General features: G+C 41.2%; 1 protein-coding gene across 1 annotated transcript; it reads left to right on the top strand.

The window, feature by feature from the left end:
• Positions 1 to 596: 596 nt before the first annotated feature.
• Positions 597 to 27,736, top strand: LOC135530577 (tetraspanin-8-like). Its single transcript, XM_064958876.1, has 8 exons — positions 597 to 774; positions 18,043 to 18,105; positions 18,268 to 18,387; positions 21,255 to 21,329; positions 21,893 to 21,988; positions 22,846 to 22,968; positions 25,910 to 25,993; positions 27,057 to 27,736. Exons 1-8 carry the CDS (start codon positions 718 to 720, stop codon positions 27,123 to 27,125), a joined length of 687 nt encoding a protein of 228 aa, XP_064814948.1. The 5' UTR covers positions 597 to 717; the 3' UTR covers positions 27,126 to 27,736.
• The last annotated feature ends 12 nt before the right edge of the window (positions 27,737 to 27,748 follow it).

The following is a 27,748-nucleotide window of genomic DNA, read 5'->3' as shown; positions in this document are numbered from 1 at the left end:
GGACTAAGTAGTCAGTAACCACACCCACAGCTTTTAAATACGAGCTAGAGGGAGGGGACTGGTAGGAGACTGTTGGAGCCTGGACTAAGTAGTCAGTAACCACACCCACAGCTTTTAAATACGAGCTAGAGGGAGGGGACTGGTAGGAGACTGTTGGTGACTGGACTAAGTACTCAGTAACCACACCCACAGCTTTTAAATACGAGCTAGAGGGAGGGGACTGGTAGGAGACTGTTGGTGACTGGACTAAGTAGTCAGTAACCACACCCACAGCTTTTAAATACGAGCTAGGGAGGGACTGGTAGGGACTGGTAGACTGAGACTAAGTTCAGTAACCACACCCACAGCCTGGACTAGGGAGGGGACTGGTAGGAGAGTGACTGGACAGTAACCACAGTCAGTAACCACACCCACAGCTTTTAAATACGAGCTAGAGGGAGGGGACTGGTAGGAGACTGTTGGTGACTGGACTAAGTACTCAGTAACCACACCCACAGCTTTTAAATACGAGCTAGAGGGAGGGGACTGGTAGGAGACTGTTGGTGACTGGACTAAGTACTCAGTAACCACACCCACAGCTTTTAAATACGAGCTTGTGAAAGAACCCTCTCACACATACACCTGCAACACCAGGGTGGGTCTGGAACAGAGGAATAGGGATTAACTTAACATTGGTCTGTCACATCACGTCTTTCCTGTCTGTTGGAAGGTTGGAAGATGGCTGTGAATAAGTGTATCAAGTACTTGCTCTTCCTCTTCAATCTACTGTTCTGGGTGAGTCCTATTAACCTACATGTTTTACTTTAGCTATAGTGTTGTTCTCCATTGGTTTGATGTGTGTGTGTGGTGTATAGTGATGTGTTTGTTTGTTTAGTGATCAACTAGTAGCCTAGTACACATAGTAATCCATTTTAAAATCTGTTTACATGTCTGCAATGGAAATGAGATGACGTTCAAATTTCTATGGAAACAATGTGTGAACATCACATGACTAACATTCATGAAGCCTTAGACAAACACTGACCACTCCCTCCTTCGTATGGTTTCTGTTCCATAGAGCCACACTGGCTTTCTCCATCTTTTCCAAAGACATGATCAAATCAATGATAATTCCATTTTGCCACTTTCTCAGCCCGACCAGAGGGAAGTTATAGCCAGGTCCTAGCAGGATAATGTATAGATGCACTTCTCAGGTCTAAACCCTTCAAAGAATAATAACAATCACTTTGTCATTGGTTTCTGTACTGAGTTTTTACAAGTAGTTGTTTTGGAAGACGTGACATGGTGATTTAATCTGTGTGTAGAAAGAAACCTTACAGCCAAGTGCTTTTCTCTGTATGTTTTGTCAGCTTCTTCTTAAACTAGTCTGGACAGGCAACGTAGGACATACAATATTCTACTGTTGTTGTGGAAAATATCACTAAGTGTAGTGCTTCCTGTTTACCTGTCCTGAGTTTTTGCGGCTGTTTACCGAACCTTAAACAAACCAGAAACCATAGTTCTAATTCTGTCTCGTCTCTGAAACAGCCCCCCCCCCACCCCAGGTATTTAGTGGCGCTCTTAAAGATCGGGTAGATATGGAGCCTAACCAATATGTCACAACACTCCATCTTGGTGATCCGATGGAAGGCTGGAGCTAATCGAATGAATAAATAAAATATACAATTCTGTCACTTTTTATAGAGCTGTTATCATTTGTTATACTATTCTTTCTCTGGAATGTCCTGTACATATCTATATTCAGTAGCCTAGGGGTTGTCTTGATGGGGTAGTGGACAGTGTATTAAAGTCATGTGTTAGTAGCTAAACCCTTTTGTTATGGGGTGAAGAGGTGCTAACCTGTAGTGGGTACAGCACTGTAATGTAGCACAACAGGTTGGAGAGGTTCATCACTAATGTAATGTAGCACAACAGGTTGGAGAGTTGCAGCACTGTAGAGACTCGCAGGTTACAGCACTATGTACAGTTGAAGTCCGGAAGTTTACATGCACTTAGAGTGGAGTCATTAAAACTCACTTTTCAACCACTCCACAAAGACCGATTATTTCACTTCTAATTCACTATCGCAATTCCAGTGGGTCAGAAGTTTACATACACTAAGTTGACTGTGCCTTTAAACAGCTTGGGAAATTTCAGAAAATTATGTCATGTCTTTAGAAGCTTCTGATAGGCTAATTGACGTCATTTGAGTCTGTTGGAGGTGTACCTGTGAATGTATTTCAAGGCTGACCTTCAAACTCAGTGCCTCTTTGCTTGATATCATGGGAAAATCAAAAGAAATCAGCCAAGACCTCAGAATGTTTTTTTTGTAGACCTCCACAAGTCTGGTTCTTCCTTGGGAGCAATTTCCAAAAGCCTGAAGATACCACGTTCATCTGTACAAACAATAGTACGTAAGTATAGACACCATGGGACCACGCAGCCATCATACCACTCAGGAAGGAGACATGTTCTGTCTCCTAGAGATTAACGTACTTTGGTGTGAAAAGTGCAAATCAATCTCAGAACAACAGCAAGGGACCTTGTGAAGATGCTGGAGGAAGCAGATACAAAAGTAACTATATCCACAGTAAAATGAGTTCTTTATCGACATAACCTGAAAGGCCGCTCAGCAGGGAAGAAGAAACTGCTCCAAAACCGCCATAAAGCCAGACTACGGATAGGAACTCCACATGGGGACAAAGATCGTACTTTTTGTCCTTTGGTCTGATGAAACAAAAATAGAACTGTTCGGCCATAATGACCATCGTTATGTTTGGAGGAACAAGGGGGACGGAAGGATGGAATATTATGTGGATATATTGAAGCAACATCTCAAGACATCAGTCAGGAAGTTAAATCTTGGTCGCAAATGGGTCTTCCAAATGGACAATGACCCCAAGCATACTTCCAGAGTTGTGGCAAAATGGCTTAAAGACAACAGTCAAGGTATTGGGAGTGGCCATCACAACGCCCTGACCTCAATCCTATAGATAATTTGTGGGCAGAACTGAAAAAGCATGTGCGAGCAAGGAGGTCTACCAAAACCTGACTGTTACACCAGCTCTGTCAGAAGGAATGGGCCAAAATTCACCCAACTTATTGTGGAAGGAGACCCGACACATTTGACCCAAGATAAACAAACAATTTAATGGCAATCCACTCAATTGGGTATTTGGTAGCATGTAAACTTCTGACCAACTGGGAATGTGATGAAATAAATAAAAGCTGAAAAAAACTTTCTCTCATATTATTCTGATATTTCACATTCTTAAAAATAACATGGTGATCCTAAAACAATGACTCTTTTACTGGGATTAAATGTAAAGAATTCTGAAACTGAGTTTAAATGTGGGATTTGGCTAAGAACTTCACTTCAACTGTGTTTGCATTAGGCCTGTGGACATGTTTCAGGACAGTCCCATATTAATCTGGGGGGATTGGCCTGAGGACTTATGAAACTGGGGGGACTGGGAGGAGAACTCACTCTCTGGGGGGGACTGGGAAGGAGAACTCACACTCTGGGGGACTGGGTGTCATTTAATCACTGGGAGTCACTGTTCTACAGTGTGGGACTGCCCTAACTGGTTCTCACTCTGGGGGGACTGGGAAGGAGAACTCATTCTCTGGGGGGACTGGGAAGGAGAACTCATTCTCTGGGGGGATTGGGAAGGAGAACTCACACTCTGGGGGGATTGGGAAGGAGAACTCACTCTCTGGGGGGACTGGGAAGGAGAACTCACACTCTGGGGGGACTGGGAAGGAGAACTCACACTCTGGGGGGATTGGGAAGGAGAACTCACACTCTGGGGGGACTGGGAAGGAGAACTCACACTCTGGGGGGATTGGGAAGGAGAACTCACACTCTCTGGGGGGACTGGGAAGGAGAACTCATTCTCTGGGGGGACTGGGAAGGAGAACTCACACTCTGGGGGGACTGGGAAGGAGAACTCACACTCTGGGGGGATTGGGAAGGAGAACTCACACTCTGGGGGGATTGGGAAGGAGAACTCACACTCTGGGGGGATTGGGAAGGAGAACTCACTCTCTGGGGGACTGGGAAGGAGAACTCACACTCTGGGGGGATTGGGAAGGAGAACTCACACTCTGGGGGGATTGGGAAGGAGAACTCACTCTCTGGGGGGACTGGGAAGGGGAACTCACTCTCTGGGGGGACTGGGAAGGAGAACTCACACTCTGGGGGGACTGGGAAGGAGAACTCACTCTGGGGGGACTGGGAAGGAGAACTCACACTCTGGGGGGACTGGGAAGGAGAACTCACACTCTGGGGGGACTGGGAAGGAGAACTCACTCTCTGGGGGGACTGGGAAGGAGAACTCACTCTCTGGGGGGACTGGGAAGGAGAACTCACTCTCTGGGGGACTGGGAAGGGGAACTCACTCTCTGGGGGGACTGGGAAGGAGAACTCACACTCTGGGGGGACTGGGAAGGAGAACTCACTCTCTGGGGGACTGGGAAGGAGAACTCACTCTCTGGGGGGACTGGGAAGGGAAAGAACTAATTCTACCTCCATTGATTCTGGAAGATGTTGTCTTTACGACTATAGCATAACAATCCTTCTCAGTTCCCACAGTTAAAGCAGGGTCGTATTCATTAGTGCAATCCATAGCTAAAAAAATAATAATACAAATTAATGTTTCTCAATGGACAAGCCTCTACCCCCCCTCCCTGATTTGGTCAGTTTTCTTCCTTTTGGTGTGTAATGAATACAATCCAGATATCTGGCTAAATGTCACCAGGCACAGTGTTTAGTGTGAGGTTTGAACTCCTTCAACTTCTATACGACTGAAATGGTGCCAGAATGTTATTGCAGAAGTGTCTTCTAAAATGGAACACTTGTGCCGTTCTAGAATGGAAAGCCGTGTTGCTCCGTGTTCCTTGGTTAAGCATACCACTCGTCATGTACAGTGGGGCAAAAAAGTATTTAGTCAGCCACCAATTGTGCAAGTTCTCCCATTTTTAAAAACGAGAGGCCTGTAATTTTCATCATAGGTACACTTCAACTATGACAGACAAAATGAGGAGAAAAGAAATCCAGAAAATCACATTGTAGGATTTTTAATGAATTTATTTGCAAATTATGGTGGAAAATAAGTATTTGGTCACCTACAAACAAGCAAGATTTCTGGCTCTCACAGATCTGTAACTTCTTCTTTCAGAGGCTTCTCTGTCCTCCACCCGTTACCTGTATTAATAGCACCTGTCCACAACCTCAAACAGTCACACTCCAAACTCCACTATGGCCAAGACCAAAGAGCTGTCAAAGGACACCAGAAACAAAATGTGTAGACTTGCACCAGGCTGGGAAGACTGAATCTGCAATAGGTAAGCAGCTTGGTTTGAAGAAATAAACTGTGGGAGCAATTATTAGTAAATGGAAGACATACAAGACCACTGATAATCTCCCTCAATCTGTGGCTCCAAGCAAGATCTCACCCCGTGGGGTCAAAATTATCACATGAACGGTGAGCAAAAATCCCAGAACCACACGAGGGGACCTAGTGAATGACCTGCAGAGAGCTGGGACCAAAGTAACAAAACCTACCATCAGTAACACACTATGCTGCCAGGGACTCAAATCTTGCAGTGCCAGACGTGTTCCCCCCCCTGCTTAAGCCAGTACATGTCCAGGCCCGTCTGAAATTTGCTAGGGAGCATTTGGATGATCCAGAAGAAGATTGGGAGAATGTTATATGGTCAGATGAAACCAAAATAGACGTTTTTGGTAACTCAACTCGTCGTGTTTGGAGGACAAAGAATGCTGAGTTGCATCCAAAGATCACCATACCTACTGTGAAGCATGGGGGTGGAAACATCATGCTTTGGGGCTGTTTTTCTACAAAGGGACCAGGACGACTGATCCGTGTAAAGGAAAGAATGAATGCGGCCATGTATCGTGAGATTTTGAGTGAACCTCCCATCAGCAAGGGCATTGAAGATGAAACGTGGCTGGGTCTTTCAGCATGACAATGATCCCAAACACACCGCCCGGGCAACGGAGTGGCTTCGTAAGAAGCATTTCAAGGTCCTGGAGTGGCCTAGCCAGTCTCCAGATCTCAACCCCATAAATCTTTGGAGGAAGTTGAAAGTCCGTGTTGCCCAGCAACAGCCCCAAAACATCACTGCTCTAGAGGAGATCTGCATGGAGAAATGGGCCAAAATACCAGCAACAGTGTGAACCTTGTGAAGACTTACAGAAAACGTTTGACCTCTGTCATTGCCAACAAAGGGTATATAACAAAGTATTGAGAAACTTTTGTTATTGAGCAAATACTTATTTTCCACCATAATTTGCAAATAAATTCATTAAATCCTACAATGTGATTTTCTGGATTTTTTTCTTCTCATTTTGTCTGTCATAGTTGAAGTGTACCTATGATGAAAATTACAGGCCTCATCTTTTTAAGTGGGAGAACTTGCACAATTGGTGGCTGACTAAATACTTTTGCCCCACTGTATCTAGACATAACTGTACTCTATTGTTTAGACTTGTGATATTTTCAGGCAGCCAATGTTGCCTCACTGCAATAACTGAACGCTTGGCTCGCCAGGTACGTTTTGTGTTAAGTTGGTTTACAAACAAAGGGTATTCAGTCTGAGGTATAAGGTGTCACCTGACCTTTGTGGACAGGTGCAATTACTATTAGGTGTCCCAAATGGAACCCTAGGATTCCCTATAGTGCACTACTGTTGACCAGAGGGGTATACCACAAAACAGGATCAATGAGTTAGCCTGCTAACTTTGAGAAACAACAGATTTTTTTTTTCTGGTTTACTTAACGTTAAGCTAAACCTAGATGTGTGGATGAGGCCATTAGACCGTCTCTAATCAGATTCCATTTGGGATGATATTCAGGCCAGTTAGCTGGTTTAACTCCTTGATCTTGATTGGAAGCATACTCCTCTGGGCCAATGGGTAATCAGATACCATTTGGGATGATGTCAGGGCCAGTGAATGACCAGACAATAGCAAGGATCTGCTCACAACCTGTTCTTTGTCAAAGACTCATGTCTTCTGCCTGTCCAGTCTTTGCAAGGGGACCGGGTCTTTATCTCAATAATAAAACAAAAGCTTTGTGAGGTTGCTTAGCAACAATCCGATAGGAAAAGCACAAGGGGGAACTGATACCTGCCCTGCCCTCTATTTGTAATGTGGTCTATTTACACGTCCCAGAAATCTAACTGCTTCATCACAGGGATGTAACTGTTCATTGCCTTTCCCCAAGTTGTCTCATCACTCCACGTATTTGACCAGATGACTGTACCTACTGTAGGTTATAGTGTAATATATTAACCAGGGGTGACTGGACCTACTGTAGGTTATAGTGTAATATATTAACCAGGGGTGACTGGACCTACTGTAGGTTATAGTGTAATATATTAACCAGAGGTGACTGGACCTACGTAGGTTATAGTGTAATATATTAACCAGGGGTGACTGGACCTACTGTAGGTTATAGTGTAATATATTCACCAGGGGTGACTGTACCTACTGTAGGTTATAGTGTAATATATTAACCAGGGGTGACTGGACCTACTGTAGGTTATAGTGTAATATATTAACCAGGGGTGACTGGACCTACTGTAGGTTATAGTGTAATATATTCACCAGGGGTGACTGGACCTACTGTAGGTTATAGTGTAATATATTCACCAGGGGTGACTGGACCTACTGTAGGTTATAGTGTAATATATTCACCAGGGGTGACTGGACCTACTGTAGGTTATAGTGTAATATATTCACCAGGGGTGACTGTACCTACTGTAGGTTATAGTGTAATATATTAACCAGGGGTGACTGGACCTACTGTAGGTTATAGTGTAATATATTAACCAGGGGTGACTGGACCTACTGTAGGTTATAGTGTAATATATTCACCAGGGGTGACTGGACCTACTGTAGGTTATAGTGTAATATATTAACCAGGGGTGACTGTACGTAGGTTATAGTGTAATATATTAACCAGAGGTGACTGTACCTACTGTAGGTTATAGTGTAATATATTAACCAGAGGTGATTGGACCTACTGTAGGTTATAGTGTAATATATTCACCAGGGGTGACTGGACCTACTGTAGGTTATAGTGTAATATATTAACCAGGGGTGACTGGACCTACTGTAGGTTATAGTGTAATATATTAACCAGGGGTGACTGTACGTAGGTTATAGTGTAATATATTAACCAGAGGTGATTGGACCTACTGTAGGTTATAGTGTAATATATTCACCAGGGGTGACTGGACCTACTGTAGGTTATAGTGTAATATATTCACCAGGGGTGACTGGACCTACTGTAGGTTATAGTGTAATATATTCACCAGAGGTGACTGGACCTACTGTAGGTTATAGTGTAATATATTCACCAGGTTATAGGTAATATGGACTGTACTAGGTTATAGTGTAATATATTCCCAGGTTATAGTGGTGACTGTACCTACTGTAGGTTATAGTGTAATATATTAACCTAGGTTATAGTGTAATATGGTGACTGTCCCTAGGTTATAGTGTAATATATTAACCAGGGGTGACTGGACCTACTGTAGGTTATAGTGTAATATATTCACCAGGGGTGACTGGACCTACTGTAGGTTATAGTGTAATATATTCACCAGGGGTGACTGGACCTACTGTAGGTTATAGTGTAATATATTCACCAGGGGGTTGACTGTACCTACTGTAGGTTATAGTGTAATATATTCACCTAGGGGTAATATGTTGACTGTACGTAGGTTATAGTGTAATATATTCACCAGGGGTGACTGTGTAATACCTACTGTAGGTTATAGTGTAATATGACTGTCCCTAGGTTATAGTGTAATATGTTGACTGTACCTAGGTTATAGTGTAATATGTTGACTGTCCCTAGGTTATAGTGTAATATGTTGACCAGGGGTGACTGACCCTAGGTTATAGTGTAATATATTCACCAGGGGGTGACTGGACCTGACTGTAGGTTATAGTGTAATATATTCACCAGGGGTGACTGGACCTGACTGTAGGTTATAGTGTAATATGTTGACTGTCCCTAGGTTATAGTGTAATATGTGACTGACCTAGGTTATAGTGTAATATGTTGACTGTCCCTAGGTTATAGTGTAATATGTTGACTGTCCCTAGGTTATAGTGTAATATGTTGACTGTCCCTAGGTTATAGTGTAATATGTTGACTGTACTTAGGTTATAGTGTAATATGTTACTGGTTATAGTGTAATATGTTGACTGTCCCTAGGTTATAGTGTAATATGTTGACTGTACCTAGGTTATAGGTTATGACTGTCCCTAGGTTATAGTGTAATATGTTGACTGTACCTAGGTTATAGTGTAATATGTTGACTGTACCTAGGTTATAGTGTAATATGTTGACTGTACCTAGGTTATAGTGTAATATGTTGACTGTACCTAGGTTATAGTGTAATATGTTGACTGTACCTAGGTTATAGTGTAATATGTTGACTGTCCCTAGGGTGTATAGTGACTGTCCCTAGGTTATAGTGTAATATGGTGACTGTCCCTAGGTTATAGTGTAATATGTTGACTGTCCCTAGGTTATAGTGTAATATGTTGACTGTCCCTAGGTTATAGTGTAATATGTTGACTGTCCCTAGGTTATAGTGTAATATGGTGACTGTCCCTAGGTTATAGTGTAATATGTTGACTGTCCCTAGGTTATAGTGTAATATGTTGACTGTCCCTAGGTTATAGTGTAATATGTTGACTGTCCCTAGGTTATAGTGTAATATGGTGACTGTAACCTAGGTTATAGTGTAATATGTTGACTGTCCCTAGGTTATAGTGTAATATGTTGACTGTCCCTAGGTTATAGTGTAATATGTTGACTGTCCCTAGGTTATAGTGTAATATGTTGACTGTCCCTAGGTTATAGTGTAATATGTTGACTGTCCCTAGGTTATAGTGTAATATGTTGACTGTCCCTAGGTTATAGTGTAATATGTTGACTGTCCCTAGGTTATAGTGTAATATGTTGACTGTCCCTAGGTTATAGTGTAATATGTTGACTGTCCCTAGGTTATAGTGTAATATGTTGACTGTCCCTAGGTTATAGTGTAATATGTTGACTGTCCCTAGGTTATAGTGTAATATGTTGACTGTCCCTAGGTTATAGTGTAATATGTTGACTGTCCCTAGGTTATAGTGTAATATGTTGACTGTCCCTAGGTTATAGTGTAATATGTTGACTGTCCCTAGGTTATAGTGTAATATGTTGACTGTCCCTAGGTTATAGTGTAATATGTTGACTGTCCCTAGGTTATAGTGTAATATGTTGACTGTCCCTAGGTTATAGTGTGACTGTCCCTAGGTTATAGTGTAATATGGTGACTGTCCCTAGGTTATAGTGTAATATGTTGACTGTCCCTAGGTTATAGTGTAATATGTTGACTGTCCCTAGGTTATAGTGTAATATGTTGACTGTCCCTAGGTTATAGTGTAATATGTTGACTGTCCCTACTGTCCCTAGGTTATAGTGTAATATGTTGACTGTCCCTAGGTTATAGTGTAATATGTTGACTGTCCCTAGGTTATAGTGTAATATGTTGACTGTCCCTAGGTTATAGTGTAATATGTTGACTGTCCCTAGGTTATAGTGTAATATGTTGACTGTCCCTAGGTTATTAATATGTTGACTGTCCCTAGGTTATAGTGTAATATGTTGACTGTCCCTAGGTTATAGTGTAATATGTTGACTGTCCCTAGGTTATAGTGTAATATGTTGACTGTCCCTAGGTTATAGTGTAATATGTTGACTGTCCCTAGGTTATAGTGTAATATGTTGACTGTCCCTAGGTTATAGTGTAATATGTTGACTGTCCCTAGGTTATAGTGTAATATGTTGACTGTACCTAGGTTATAGTGTAATATGTTGACTGTACCTAGGTTATAGTGTAATATGTTGACTGTACCTAGGTTATAGTGTAATATGTTGACTGTCCCTAGGTTATAGTGTAATATGTTGACTGTCCCTAGGTTATAGTGTAATATGTTGACTGTCCCTAGGTTATAGTGTAATATGTTGACTGTCCCTAGGTTATAGTGTAATATGTTGACTGTCCCTAGGTTATAGTGTAATATGTTGACTGTCCTAGGTTATAGTGTAATATGTTGACTGTCCCTAGGTTATAGTGTAATATGTTGACTGTCCCTAGGTTATAGTGTAATATGTTGACTGTCCCTAGGTTATAGTGTAATATGTTGACTGTCCCTAGGTTATAGTGTAATATGTTGACTGTCCCTAGGTTATAGTGTAATATGTTGACTGTCCCTAGGTTATAGTGTAATATGTTGACTGTCCCTAGGTTATAGTGTAATATGTTGACTGTCCCTAGGTTATAGTGTAATATGTTGACTGTCCCTAGGTTATAGTGTAATATGTTGACTGTCCCTAGGTTATAGTGTAATATGTTGACTGTCCCTAGGTTATAGTGTAATATGTTGACTGTACCTAGGTTATAGTGTAATATGTTGACTGTCCCTAGGTTATAGTGTAATATGTTGACTGTACCTAGGTTATAGTGTAATATGTTGACTGTCCCTAGGTTATAGTGTAATATGTTGACTGTCCCTAGGTTATAGTGTAATATGTTGACTGTCCCTAGGTTATAGTGTAATATGTTGACTGTCCCTAGGTTATAGTGTAATATGTTGACTGTACCTAGGTTATAGTGTAATATGGTGACTGTCCCTAGGTTATAGTGTAATATGTTGACTGTCCCTAGGTTATAGTGTAATATGTTGACTGTCCCTAGGTTATAGTGTAATATGTTGACTGTCCCTAGGTTATAGTGTAATATGTTGACTGTCCCTAGGTTATAGTGTAATATGTTGACTGTCCCTAGGTTATAGTGTAATATGTTGACTGTCCCTAGGTTATAGTGTAATATGTTGACTGTACCTAGGTTATAGTGTAATATGTTGACTGTCCCTAGGTTATAGTGTAATATGTTGACTGTCCCTAGGTTATAGTGTAATATGTTGACTGTCCCTAGGTTATAGTGTAATATGTTGACTGTCCCTAGGTTATAGTGTAATATGTTGACTGTCCCTAGGTTATAGTGTAATATGGTGACTGTCCCTAGGTTATAGTGTAATATGTTGACTGTCCCTAGGTTATAGTGTAATATGTTGACTGTCCCTAGGTTATAGTGTAATATGTTGACTGTCCCTAGGTTATAGTGTAATATGTTGACTGTACCTACTGTAGGTTATAGTGTAATATGTTGACTGTACCTAGGTTATAGTGTAATATGTTGACTGTCCCTAGGTTATAGTGTAATATGGTGACTGTACCTAGGTTATAGTGTAATATGTTGACTAACTACTGTAGGTTATAGTGTAATATGTTGACTGTAACTACTGTAGGTTATAGTGTAATATGTTGACTGTCCCTAGGTTATAGTGTAATATGTTGACTGTACCTAGGTTATAGTGTAATATGTTGACTGTCCCTAGGTTATAGTGTAATATGTTGACTGTCCCTAGGTTATAGTGTAATATGTTGACTGTCCCTAGGTTATAGTGTAATATATTAACCTAGGTTATAGTGGTGACTGTCCCTAGGTTATAGTGTAATATGTTGACTGTCCCTAGGTTATAGTGTAATATGTTGACTGTCCCTAGGTTATAGTGTAATATGTTGACTGTCCCTAGGTTATAGTGTAATATGTTGACTGTCCCTAGGTTATAGTGTAATATGTTGACTGTCCCTAGGTTATAGTGTAATATGTTGACTGTCCCTAGGTTATAGTGTAATATGGTGACTGTCCCTAGGTTATAGTGTAATATGTTGACTGTCCCTAGGTTATAGTGTAATATGTTGACTGTCCCTAGGTTATAGTGTAATATGTTGACTGTCCCTAGGTTATAGTGTAATATGGTGACTGTACCTACTGTAGGTTATAGTGTAATATGTTGACTGTACCTAGGTTATAGTGTAATATGTTGACTGTCCCTAGGTTATAGTGTAATATGTTGACTGTCCCTAGGGTATAGTGTAATATGTTGACTGTCCCTAGGTTATAGTGTAATATGTTGACTGTCCCTAGGTTATAGTGTAATATGTTGACTGTCCCTAGGTTATAGTGTAATATGTTGACTGTCCCTAGGTTATAGTGTAATATGTTGACTGTCCCTAGGTTATACTGTAGGTTATATGTAATATGTTGACTGTCCCTAGGTTATAGTGTAATATGTTGACTGTCCCTAGGTTATAGTGTAATATGTTGACTGTCCCTAGGTTATAGTGTAATATGTTGACTGTCCCTAGGTTATAGTGTAATATGTTGACTGTCCCTAGGTTATAGTGTAATATATTAACCAGGGGTGACTGTAACTACTGTAGGTTATAGTGTAATATGTTGACTGTCCCTAGGTTATAGTGTAATATGTTGACTGTCCCTAGGTTATAGTGTAATATGTTGACTGTCCCTAGGTTATAGTGTAATATGTTGACTGTACCTAGGTTATAGTGTAATATGTTGACTGTACCTAGGTTATAGTGTAATATGTTGACTGTCCCTAGGTTATAGTGTAATATGTTGACTGTCTGTAGGTTATAGTGTAATATGTTGACTGTCCCTAGGTTATAGTGTAATATGTTGACTGTCCCTAGGTTATAGTGTAATATGGTGACTGTACCTAGGTTATAGGTTATAGTGTAATATGTTGACTGTCCCTAGGTTATAGTGTAATATGTTGACTGTCCCTAGGTTATAGTGTAATATGTTGACTGTACCTAGGTTATAGTGTAATATGTTGACTGTCCCTAGGTTATAGTGTAATATGTTGACTGTCCCTAGGTTATAGTGTAATATGTTGACTGTCCCTAGGTTATAGTGTAATATGTCCCTAGGTTATAGTGTAATATGTTGACTGTACCTAGGTTATAGTGTAATATGTTGACTGTACCTAGGTTATAGTGTAATATGTTGACTGTCCCTAGGTTATAGTGTAATATGTTGACTGTACCTAGGTTATAGTGTAATATGTTGACTGTCCCTAGGTTATAGTGTAATATGTTGACTGTCCCTAGGTTATAGTGTAATATGTTGACTGTAACTACCTAGGTTATAGTGTAATATGTTGACTGTCCCTAGGTTATAGTGTAATATGTTGACTGTCCCTAGGTTATAGTGTAATATGTTGACTGTACCTAGGTTATAGTGTAATATGTTGACTGTCCCTAGGTTATAGTGTAATATGTTGACTGTCCCTAGGTTATAGTGTAATATGTTGACTGTCCCTGTAACTGACTGTAGGTTATAGTGTAATATGTTGACTGTCCCTAGGTTATAGTGTAATATGTTGACTGTCCCTAGGTTATAGTGTAATATGTTGACTGTCCCTAGGTTATAGTGTAATATGTTGACTGTCCCTAGGTTATAGTGTAATATGTTGACTGTACCTAGGTTATAGTGTAATATGTTGACTGTCCCTAGGTTATAGTGTAATATGTTGACTGTCCCTAGGTTATAGTGTAATATGTTGACTGTCCCTAGGTTATAGTGTAATATGTTGACTGTCCCTAGGTTATAGTGTAATATGTTGAACCTAGGTTATAGTGTAATATGGTGACTGTAACTACTGTAGGTTATAGTGTAATATGTTCACTGTCCCTAGGTTATAGTGTAATATGTTGTAATATGTTGACTGTCCCTAGGTTATAGTGTAATATGTTGACTGTACCTAGGTTATAGTGTAATATGTTGACTGTACCTAGGTTATAGTGTAATATGTTGACTGTACCTAGGTTATAGTGTAATATGTTGACTGTCCCTAGGTTATAGTGTAATATGTTGACTGTCCCTAGGTTATAGTGTAATATGTTGACTGTCCCTAGGTTATAGTGTAATATGTTGACTGTCCCTAGGTTATAGTGTAATATGTTGACTGTCCCTAGGTTATAGTGTAATATGTTGACTGTAACCTAGGTTATAGTGTAATATGTTGACTGTCCCTAGGTTATAGTGTAATATGTTGACTGTCCCTAGGTTATAGTGTAATATGTTGACTGTCCCTAGGTTATAGTGTAATATGTTGACTGTCCCTAGGTTATAGTGTAATATGTTGACTGTAACCTAGGTTATAGTGTAATATGTTGACTGTCCCTAGGTTATAGTGTAATATGTTGACTGTCCCTAGGTTATAGTGTAATATGTTGACTGTACCTAGGTTATAGTGTAATATGTTGACTGTCCCTAGGTTATAGTGTAATATGTTGACTGTCCCTAGGTTATAGTGTAATATGTTGACTGTCCCTAGGTTATAGTGTAATATGTTGACTGTCCCTAGGTTATAGTGTAATATGTTGACTGTCCCTAGGTTATAGTGTAATATGTTGACTGTCCCTAGGTTATAGTGTAATATGTTGACTGTCCCTAGGTTATAGTGTAATATGTTGACTGTACCTAGGTTATAGTGTAATATGTTGACTGTACCTAGGTTATAGTGTAATATGTTGACTGTCCCTAGGTTATAGTGTAATATGTTGACTGTCCCTAGGTTATAGTGTAATATGTTGACTGTCCCTAGGTTATAGTGTAATATGTTGACTGTCCCTAGGTTATAGTGTAATATGTTGACTGTCCCTAGGTTATAGTGTAATATGTTGACTGTCCCTAGGTTATAGTGTAATATGTTGACTGTACCTAGGTTATAGTGTAATATGTTGACTGTACCTAGGTTATAGTGTAATATGTTGACTGTCCCTAGGTTATAGTGTAATATGTTGACTGTCCCTACTGTAGGTTATAGTGTAATATGTTGACTGTCCCTAGGTTATAGTGTAATATGTTGACTGTCCCTAGGTTATAGTGTAATATGTTGACTGTAACTACTGTAGGTTATAGTGTAATATGTTGACTGTCCCTAGGTTATAGTGTAATATGTTGACTGTCCCTAGGTTATAGTGTAATATGTTGACTGTCCCTAGGTTATAGTGTAATATGTTGACTGTCCCTAGGTTATAGTGTAATATGTTGACTGTCCCTAGGTTATAGTGTAATATGTTGACTGTCCCTAGGTTATAGTGTAATATGTTGACTGTCCCTAGGTTATAGTGTAATATGTTGACTGTACCTAGGTTATAGTGTAATATGTTGACTGTACCTAGGTTATAGTGTAATATGTTGACTGTACCTAGGTTATAGTGTAATATGTTGACTGTCCCTAGGTTATAGTGTAATATGTTGACTGTCCCTAGGTTATAGTGTAATATGTTGACTGTACCTAGGTTATAGTGTAATATGTTGACTGTCCCTAGGTTATAGTGTAATATGTTGACTGTCCCTAGGTTATAGTGTAATATGTTGACTGTCCCTAGGTTATAGTGTAATATGGTGACTGTCCCTGACTGTCCCTCAGGTTATAGTGTAATATGTTGACTGTCCCTAGGTTATAGTGTAATATGTTGACTGTCCCTAGGTTATAGTGTAATATGTTGACTGTCCCTAGGTTATAGTGTAATATGGTGACTGTCCCTAGGTTATAGTGTAATATGTTGACTGTCCCTTTGTTTATAGTGTAATATGTTGACTGTACCTAGGTTATAGTGTAATATGTTGACTGTAACTACTGTAGGTTATAGTGTAATATGTTGACTGTCCCTAGGTTATAGTGTAATATGTTGACTGTCCCTAGGTTATAGTGTAATATGTTGACTGTCCCTAGGTTATAGTGTAATATGTTGACTGTCCCTAGGTTATAGTGTAATATGTTGACTGTCCCTAGGTTATAGTGTAATATGGTGACTGTCCCTAGGTTATAGTGTAATATGTTGACTGTCCCTAGGTTATAGTGTAATATGTTGACTGTCCCTAGGTTATAGTGTAATATGTTGACTGTCCCTAGGTTATAGTGTAATATGTTGACTGTCCCTAGGGTATAGTGTAATATGTTGACTGTCCCTAGGTTATAGTGTAATATGTTGACTGTCCCTAGGTTATAGTGTAATATGTTGACTGTCCCTAGGTTATAGTGTAATATGTTGACTGTCCCTAGGTTATAGTGTAATATGTTGACTGTACCTAGGTTATAGTGTAATATGTTGACTGTACCTAGGTTATAGTGTAATATGTTGATGGTGTGTAGAAGCTCATTTTAAAGTGTCCCTGGCTAAAGAACAAAGTTACCGTTGTTTGCTCTCTTGTCGAAGACTATACCCCAGTGTTTGTTTTGGAAACGGCCCTCTTTGCATTTAGCTTTAGTGCTGAGAGGTTTTCTGGTTCCTGTGTTTTTGAGTCACTGGATGCACGGGTGTGGAATGACACGATGCAAGTCATGTCACAACCTCTCCTGCATGGTTATGCCACTCTAGGCCACAAGGGGGGCTGTGTGGATGTGGGGACTCATATTTGGAGTTAATCTCAATTAGAATCTTTAAAAAAGAAAAAACTTGAAGGGAATCTCAACTTTTTGAAAGCCAAAATAATTACAAAATTCATAGTCCAGTCATCGCAGAATGTCTTCAACATAAATGTGGGTATATGGTATATAATCTCTCTAAATAATGAGCATTCATTCATGTAGCCTTGACATTTAACCCCATGTCTACATGTCCACAGGCCCATACTGTGAGTATGGAATGCTTTCAAACAAATCATCCTTCGATGGCTTCAAGTTACTGGAGTTGTGTTGACTGGCAAAAAAAAAATGTTCAATTAATCTCTATTTAATTTCCTGGATTCCTCACATCCTCTCCCCTCTGGATTTAAGAGGAGAGGATCTGAGGAATCAAGTTAATGCAATTGAGATTCTCCCATGTGGTCTAGAGTCCACTGTTAACCCAGGAAACATATCCTCATGTGGGGGCTGGATGATGCTGTATCTCCTCCATTGTGATGGTGGTTCAACTGTAGTTCCTCAGTTGCCACTAGATGTCGCTAGTGCGTTGTGATTCTTTAAAATGAATCCACATTCATGTTGTTGGTATGCAACAAGACCTGTTCCTTCAATCCCAGTGACATTGACACACAACTTTCTAAAGTTTGATTCCAGATAAAACGCTCATTTCATCTCATTTTGTTTTCCAGATCAGTGGCTGCGTCATTCTTGGTGTCTCCATCTACCTCAAAGTGAGCAAGAATGGGAACGTGGTAAGGAAATGTCCAGTGTGACACTAAATTAATGCCAACACCATCAAAAGCCCTCTTTACACAGTAAAAAATAACACCTTGAAACAAACGCATCCAGTCATATAAACCTATTCAGCACATATCTCCATGTAAAATGAGTAACGGTCTGTCCTCCTCCCTCAGATAATGGATGAGGCAGTGCCGTTTGTAGACCTGCTGATAGCTGTTGGCGTCATCATCATGGTACTGGGCTTCCTGGGCTGCTGTGGAGCCATTAAGGAAAACCGATGCATGCTAATTCTGGTGAGGGGAAACACACTCCCTTACAATAGCCAACCCTCACATTTACATTGAAAATGTTACATTATTGTACACTGCATAGGATAATGCTGTCCCAATAGCCAACCGCTGAAGTGGTTCTAGGTTCTAACCAAAGCAGTCTCTTCATATGCAACGTCTTCAGACCTTGACTTGTTCCACATTTCATGTTACAGCCGTATTCAAAAATATATGAACTTTTTTCCCCCCTCAATCTACACAATACCCCATAATGACATCAATACCCCATAATGACATCACAATACCCCATAATGACATCACAATACCCCATAATGACATCACAATACCCCATAATGACATCACCATACCCCATAATGACATCACCATACCCCATAATGACATCACCATACCCCATAATGACATCACCATACTCCATTAATGACAAAGCAAAAACAGGTTGTAATAATGTAATAAAAACAATCCCTGTTACAAGTCTTCAGGACCTTTTCTCAGTACTTTGTTGAAGCACTTTTGGCAGCGATTACAAACTTGAGTCTTGTTGAATTTTTTTTATTTTTATTTTACCTTTATTTAACTCGGCAAGTCAGTTAAGAAAATATTCTTTTTTTCAATGACGGTCTAGGAACAGTGGGTTAACTGCCTGTTCAGGGGCAGAACGACAGATTTGTACCTTGTCAGCTCGGGGTTTGAACTTGCAACCTTCCAGTTACTAGTCCAACGCTCTAACCACTAGGCTACCCTGCCACCCCGAATGATGCAACAAGCTTGACACACCTGTATTTGGGAAGTTTCTCCCATTCTTCTCTGCAGATCCCCGCAAGATCTGTCCGGTTGAATGGGGAGCGTTGCTGCACAGCTATTTTCAGGTCTCTCCAGAGATGTTTTATCGGGTTCAAGTCCGGGCTCTGGCTCGGCCACTCAAGGACATTGAGACTTGTCCGGAAGCCACTCCTGCGTTGGCTGTGTGCTTAGGGTTGTTGTCCTGTTGGAAGGTGAAGCTTCGCCCCAGTCTGAGGTCCTGAGTGCTCTGGAGCAGGTTTTCATCAAGTATCTCTCTGTACTTTGCTCCGTTCATTTTCCCTCATTCCGGACTAGTCTCCTTGTCCCTGCCACTGAAAAACATCCCCACAGCATGATGCTGCCACCATCATGCTTCACCGTAGGGATGGTGCCAGGTTTCCTCCAGACATGATGCTGCCACCACCATGATACACCATAGGGATGGTGCCAGGTTTCCTCCAGACATGATGCTGCCACCACCATGCTTCACCGTAGGGATGGTGCCAGGTTTCCTCAAGACATGACGCTTGGCATTCAGGCCAAAGAGTTAAATCTTGGTTTCATCACACAATAATTTTTCTCATGGTCCGATTCCTTTAGGTGCCTTCTAGCAAACTCCAAGCCTTTTTACTGAGGAGTGGCTTCTGTCTGGCCACTCTACCATGAAGGCCTGATTGGTGGAGTACTGCAAAGATTGTTGCCATTCTGGAACGTTCTCCCATTTCCAGAGGAATTCTAGACCTCTGTCAGAGTGACCATCGGTTTCTTGGTCACCTCACTGACCAAGCCCCTTCCCCTATTGCTCAGTTTGGCCGTGAGGACAGCTCTAGGTTGAGTCTTGGTGGTTCCAAACGTCTTCCATTTAAGAATGATGGACGCCACTGATCAATGCCACAGAATATTTGATTGGCTATCCTTTCCCGTGTCTGTGCTATACGGACAACTCCTTGAACCTCACGGATTGGTTTTTGCTCTGACATGCACGGTCAACCCTGGGACATTGTATAGACAGATGTGTTCCTTTCCAAATCATGTCCAATTAAATTGACCACAGGTGGACTCAATTCAAGTTGTAGAAACATATCAAGGACGATCAATGTAAATAAGATGCACCTGAGATCACTTCCGAGTCTCATAACAAAGGGTCTGAATACTTATGTAAATAAGATTTCAGTTTTTTAAAATAAATTTGCAAAAAAAATGCAAAACTTGTTTTCGCTTTGTCATTATGGCGTGTTGTATGTAAGATGGAACAATGTGGAAAAAGTACCTACACACACAATCATTTATTTAACCTTTTCATACATGTCAGAGATGTCACTCTTGCAAAAGATGCCACGTGTGAGCTGGTTTCCCAGGTCACCCATTGGACAAGTCTTCTTCTTCGTTTTTCACAACTTTAGAGATCAGAATGATCCAGAGTCTGTGTTTGTTATCCAGGATCAGACGATTACAATCTGGCTGTTTTTCAGCCATTTCTTCCAACTCCAGAAAATAATGGATCAATCTGATCCAGATGGCAACATATCAAGATCACAGAATCCAGATTTTCAGTGCTTTGAATTGGCCCACACCACACCATCTAATTGACATTGGGGTACTACTTCACAATTACAGGGACACAGAGATGAGTGAACTACATTTAATGAAAATAAGTCAAATTTAAAATGGAGCAAATCCCTTTTATATTGTGCCTTCAGAAAGTATTCAAGGGGGGTTGGGTGGATACTTTTATAAATGTGATTTCAATAAATGTGCGAATGTCTAAAACATTTTTTTTGCCATTACGCAGTATTGTGCATAAATGGGTGAGGTGGGGGGGTGTTTAATCCATTTTGAGTTCAGGCTGTAACACAAATTGGGTAAATATTTTTTTTCGGTATCAAAAATAGTCTCATCACTAAATTTGAATCCTGAATTTTTTTTTTTTTTTTAAAGGTGATATTGAATTACCAAATCCTTATCTGAAGGATCAGAGTATCGTTTCAGTTTGGTAAAAACCCAAATCAGATTAAAATGTTAAACCCAGATATCTGTCCCCTGTCCCCTTAATGGGACAAATGTCAAATGTGCGGTTGTTTTTGTTTCAGTTCTTCCTCGGGCTGCTCCTCATCTTCATCCTCCTGTTGATCGCCGGAATCCTGGGAGCTGTCGGAGAGAAGAAGGTAAGGAGGAAACCCTCACTGGTTGAATCAGCGTTTCCACATTTCAATGAAATTACGTTGAACTAACGTGGAATAGAAGTTGACTTGAATTCTGTGCTCAGAGGGATGTCTCACACACCGTGTCAGTGAGGGGAAGGTAAGGAGGACATCATCACCCGTGATGACCCACTCGGTGCGATCAGATTTTTATATTTTATTCATTTAGGAGAAGCTCTTATTCAGAGCGACTTGCAGGTGCAACTAGGTTGCCTTGTGCAAAGGAACAGCGACAGTTTGTCCCTTATTCGGCCCGGATTCTAACCTTCGACCTCTCGGTTCCTTGCCCGAAACTCTTAACCTGTTGGGACCTTGATACTTGTTGAATGTGGTAATAAAACATCCTTTCCACACCTGTTTCGTGTCTTTGTGTGACTCCCCTACTGTTCCACACCTGTTTCATGTCTTTGTGTGACTCCCCTACTGGTCCACACCTGTTTTTGTGTGACTCCCCTACTGGTCCACACCTGTTTCGTGTCTTTGTGTGACTCCCCTACTGTTCCATGACTGTAAATGGCCTCTTCCAGTCTCAGGTGTGGGTGAAGGAGACTCTGGCGAAGCTGCTACCACTGAAGGACCAGAAGCCTGAAGTTCAAACGGACTTGCAGAAACTGGAAGTGGAGGTACCATACAGAATGATAGATTTTCTTTTTACATGTCCAATTATGGTGTCTGTGAACACAGGGGCAACGCCGTTGAGGTACTCGCTGTTTTGAAGTAGTACACTTCATCACAAGTTCAATGAGTTCTTTGATCTCTCCTGATGACCAAGTTGGACGTGACTCCAACAGGGCCATAAGGAGGGATCAGCCAATGAAGTTGAACCCCCCCCCCCCCCCCCACACCACCCTACAATTCAAAACTCCTCAATGGTATTACCCATGATAACACAGTTAAGAACAAATTCTTATTTACAGTGACGGCCGAGGAACAGAGGGTTAACTGCCTTGTTCAGCGGCATATTGTTCATATTTTTGTCTTACCTTGTCAGCTCGGGGATTCAATCTAGCAACATTTCAGTTGCTGGCCCAATGCTCTATCCACCAGGCTACCTGCCTCCCCCAAAAAGTGGTGGTTTCACAGGTCCCAAGATGAATCACCTGGACATAGGATGTGCCACATTGTATCAATTCCCTGTAGTGAAGTACTTTTGAGCAGAACCCATAGGGTCCTACTTTGTTTCCAAAGGGAACGGAGTGCAATTCGGGGACGCAGTAATCGATGGTCCTGTCATGAATGTATGAATAATTATTGGTTTAACTTAATTAGTTGGGTCCAGATTAATTGTTCTAAATCGGCTACGAATGTTATTGGATTGTTTTGTTGACTAACTGAATAACTTTAAAAAAAAAATTGTTAGATGGGTTGCTACCTCAACAGATTGTAGTGAAATAATTTGCAACGGGAAAATGCCAGTGTGCCTTTACTGAACACAACCCCTTTGTCGGTGAGACGGAGGGCTAACTCCTTTGTTTTTCAGGCAAAGTGCTGTGGACTGATCAACGGACCCTCTGACTGGGGCTCCACTGTCCCCAGCTCTTGTAACTGTGTTGACACCTCTCAGACGTGCCAAAGTGCAGATGGACGCCAAGTGTACTCAACGGTAAGCAGGCAATCACATATTAACAAAATACTATTTAGAAAACTCAAGGAAGGTGGCTTTACTTGGTATAAAGGAAACGTCAATAAACGCACATTACATTACTGCTGCACTACATTACACTACACTACCACTACTCTACACTACCATACATTACCATTACACTACCACTACTTTACATTCCACTACACTACCTACTACCCTACACTACCATACATTACAATTACACTACACTACCACTACTCTACACTACCATACATTACCATTACTCTACACTACCATACATTACCATTACACTACCACTACTCTACATTCCACTACACTACCACTACTCTACCATACATTACCATTACACTACCACTACTCTACACTACCATACATTACCATTACACTACCACTACTCTACATTCCACTACACTACCACTACTCTACACTACCATACATTACCATTACACTACCACTACTCTACATTCCACTACACTACCACTACACTACCATACATTACCATTACTCTACACTACCACTACTCTACATTCCACTATACTACCATACATTACCATTCCACTACTCTACATTCCATACACTACATTTACATTACATTTAAGTCATTTAGCAGAACTCTTATCCAGAGCGACTTACAAATTGGTGAATTCACCTTCTGACATCCAGTAGCCACTTTACAATAGTGCACTAAATCATTAAGGGGGTAGGATTACATTATCCTATCCTAGGTATTCCTTACATTCCAGGTACACTACGGAAGGTGGTGATTGACTCCGCTGTCCTGGCGTCGTGAGGGAGTTTGTTCCACCATTGGGGGGCCTACATTAACAGTTTTACTGGGCTGACGGGAACTGTACTTCCTCAATGGTAGGGAGGCGAGCAGGCCAGAGGTGGATGAATGCACCCTTGCTTGGGTGTAGGGCCTGATCAGAGCCTGGAGGTACTGCGGTGCCGTTACCCTCACAGCTCCGTAGGCAAGCACCATGGTCTTGTAGCGGAACTGACTTCAACTGAAGCCAGTGGAGAGAGCGGAGGAGCGGGGTGACGTGAGAGAACTTGGGAAGGTTGAACACCAGACGGGCTGCGGCGTTCTGGATGAGTTTAGGGGTTTAATGGCACAGGCTGGAGCCCAGCCAACAGCGAGTTTGCAGTAATCCCGGGAGATAGTGCCTGGATTAGGACCTGCGCCGCTTCCTGTGTGAGGCAGGGTCGTACGGATGTTTAGAGCATGAACCACAGAACACGGGCCACCGCCATGATGTTGGTTATACGACAGGGTGTTGACCACATTACAAGGTTCTTAGCGCACTGGGAGGAGGACACAATGGAGTTGTCAACCGTGATGGCGAGATCATGGAGCGGGCAGTCCTTCCCCGGGAGGAAGAAAGAGCAGCTCCGTCTTGCCGAGGTTCAGCTTGAGGTGGTGATCCTCATCCACACTGATATGTCTGCCAGACATGCAGAGACATTCCACCTGGTCATCAGAAGGGGAAAGGAGAAGATATACATGTCGTCCATAGCAATGATAGGAGAGACCATGTGAGGTTATGACAGAGCCAAGTGACTTGGTGTATAGCGAGAATAGGAGAACTAGAACAGAGCCCTGGGGGACACCAGTGGTGAACTGGCGAGGAGACAGATTCTCGCCACATACCTAGTATTACCAGGTAGGACGCAATCAAGCATTCGGAGATGTACATACTCGGAGAGGGTGGAGAGGAGGATCTGATGGTTCACAGTATCGAAGGCAGCCGATATGTCTAGAACCTGATGAGAGCAGAGGAGAAGTTAGCTTTAGCAGTGCGGATTAGTACATATACAGAGAAGAGCAGTCTCAGTTGAATGACTAGTCTTGAAACCTGACTGATTTGGATCGAGAAGGTCATTCTGAGAGAGATAGCGGGAGAGCTGCCAGGAACGTTCAAGAGTTTTGGAGACAAAGAAAGAAGGGATACTGGTCTGAGTTGTTGACATCGGAGGGATCGAGGTATTTTTTCAGAAGGGGTGCAACTCTCGCTCTCTTGAAGACGGAAGGGACATAGCCAGCGGTCAGGGATGAGTTGATGAGTAGTAGGTAAGGGAAAGGTCTTTGGTCTGGAGAAGTAGGATATGGGTCAAAGGTTGTTTATGGCCGGTACATACAAGAAGCGAGATTTCATCTGTAATAGTCAGAGCACAGGGTAGGGCAGCTAGCGGTGTCGTTTGTACTTGCAAACGAGGATCGGATTCTGCAGACCTTCTTTTCAAAATGGTTTATTCTGAAGTCATCTGCAGAGAGGAGGAGGGGGGGGGAGGATTCAGGAGGGAGGGGAAGGTGGCATAATTAGCTTCCTAGGGTTAGAGGCAGATGCTTGGAATTTGGAAAGTGGCTTTAGCAGCAGAGACAGAGGAGGAAAATTGATGAAAGGATGTAAGGTTTTCCTAATTCCTAAAAGTGAGCTTCAATGAGTCATCGAGCCACGGATAACACCGTTCCGGCCTGGATTAACATGGATAGGACAGAATCAGGAGATAGGTTGGAGAAGTACCAGAGGGAAGAGATGATAGGATGGAAGAGGCAGAGTTCTAACTCAATACCATCCTGACCAGCGAGAGGGAAAAGGATACAAGGTAGTGGTCGGAGACTTGGAGGGGAGTTGCAATGAGGTTAGTGGAAGAACAGCATCTAGTATTCAGCGTAACACTGCCTTGGGATGGTGAGGTCAAATTCAAGAAAGAAAATGAATACAATATGGGGACAGTAACAATGAGCCGTCCTCAGGAAAGAGCTTATTACTACCATACATTACCATTACTACACTCCTATAAACAGAACCTGTACAGGGAAATGATCTACAGCCACATGAAACCATAGAGGGTTCCAGGATGATAAAAGCAGTGTCTTTGACATTACCCTGACCTGGTGTTCACTAGTGTTGACTGTTTGCTTTGTCCTCTGCAGCCTTGTGTCAAGTTTGTGACTTCCTTCATGGAGAAGAACGCAATCATCGCGCTGGGGATTGCATTTGGTATCGCAGTCTTGATGGTAAGAATCCAAAAGTTCAATCTCTATAACAAAGTGTTTAAAGGAATTAAATTGCTCTGTTTTAATTCAATTAGTACATTTAAACACTTGTCAATTCATACAGGATTTGTAAGACCCTTATTCTATAATAATACAGTAGCCCAGTCTTAAATCAATCTCTACTGCTCTTTGTACTGAACAGAAACAGGTTACCACAGGTATAAATATGACGCATTATGCAGTAACCCGTCTTCTCCCACCCTAGTACAAATGCAGTAACAAGCCTTCCCAATCGTATTCTGATTTAGTACATATGAGCCAGTAACTTGTGTAGATAGTATTCTGAGTTGAAGATATCGTTCATTATTGCAGTAAGGAACAGACCGTATTGTTCTAACACTTGACCACATTTACACACATTATATTCAGCACTGGGATCAGAAAGAAAACTCAGTACATATACAGTAACATAATAGTATTCTGATTAGTACATATGCAGTAACGTAATAGTATTCTGATTAGTACATATGCAGTAACGTAATAGTATTCTGATTAGTACATATGCAGCAACGTAATAGTATTCTGATTAGTACATATGCAGTAACGTAATAGTATTCTGATTAGTCAGTCCTGATTTGAAACGGATACATAATTAGTCATCATTGATAAAAATTCCCTTAACACAAAGCTTATATTAATACATTATATTATGCATAACAAAGCCTCTATTAATACAATATATTATGTACTGTACCAGTCATATAAATGGAATACATTTGTATTGTTCTAGTCACTGTTCAGTACTGGTCTGTTTCATCTTCACTAACTCTTACTTTATGGCTGTTCTCATTGGCATTACGATGGATATGTGTAATTCACTCAGTACTTAGTGAATGTATCCTGATCCCAGATCTGTTGGCACCTTCTTGGCAACGCCGATGGCTGTTTGTCATTGGCAATTAACAACCTGTTGGCAAGACTGTACAAATGGATCTGGAACCAGGCTAGACACCACAAACTGATGTGGGACCGGGCTATAGCCGGGTAGTGAATAGGTTGTGACGTATCTGTTTTTGTGTTTCAGCTCTTTGGAATGGCCTTCGCCATGACCCTGTACTGCCAGATTGGGAAGAGGGACGCCAACACTGTCTAATGCAGCAACACGTGATACACTTGATCTGGGGTTGTGGTCAAGTTGAATGGGAAGTCATCAATTCAGGAAGTCAAATGAAAGTCCAATACAATAAATGAAGAAGAAAAAATTCAATGATTTCTCAAACTGAAAAGCAGAAGTTATTTATTCCAAGTTTTTACATTAGCAATGTTAAATACAATTCACTTCCTCAATTGACTGACTTCAATTCAAATTGACCCCAATCATGACTTGATCAAAAGCTGGCTTTGACATAACCCATACAGCATGCTTGCAACATGTACTTGATACTGAACATTGGGGTTCAAATCTAGTCCATTCAGAAAGTACACTGAAATTCCAGTTCTCCTCAATCAGGAACATTTGGAATTAGGTTTGCTTTGTGAATTGACTGGAAATGGACTGGACCCCCAACCTGCTGAACTATGGACCACAATGCATCATGTGTTTCTCCATCATTTACCTGCATCAAATGATGCTCTGATTTAGATTTCAGATCTTTGTTAAATTATGGCAGTTTCTTCACTTGTGAAGTTGATTGATCCATATGTCATTGAACATGAATTAGTGTATTTTTTTTTCTTTAATTAAAGGAGCTCTGTTTCATTGTCTACTGCTCTACT

The sequence above is a fragment of the Oncorhynchus masou genome, unplaced genomic scaffold (genome assembly GCF_036934945.1).
Source record: "Oncorhynchus masou masou isolate Uvic2021 unplaced genomic scaffold, UVic_Omas_1.1 unplaced_scaffold_1384, whole genome shotgun sequence".
Classification (NCBI taxonomy): domain Eukaryota; kingdom Metazoa; phylum Chordata; class Actinopteri; order Salmoniformes; family Salmonidae; genus Oncorhynchus; species Oncorhynchus masou.
The sequence above is the reverse complement of the archived record's forward strand: the minus strand, read 5'-3'. Positions and strand labels throughout refer to the sequence as shown.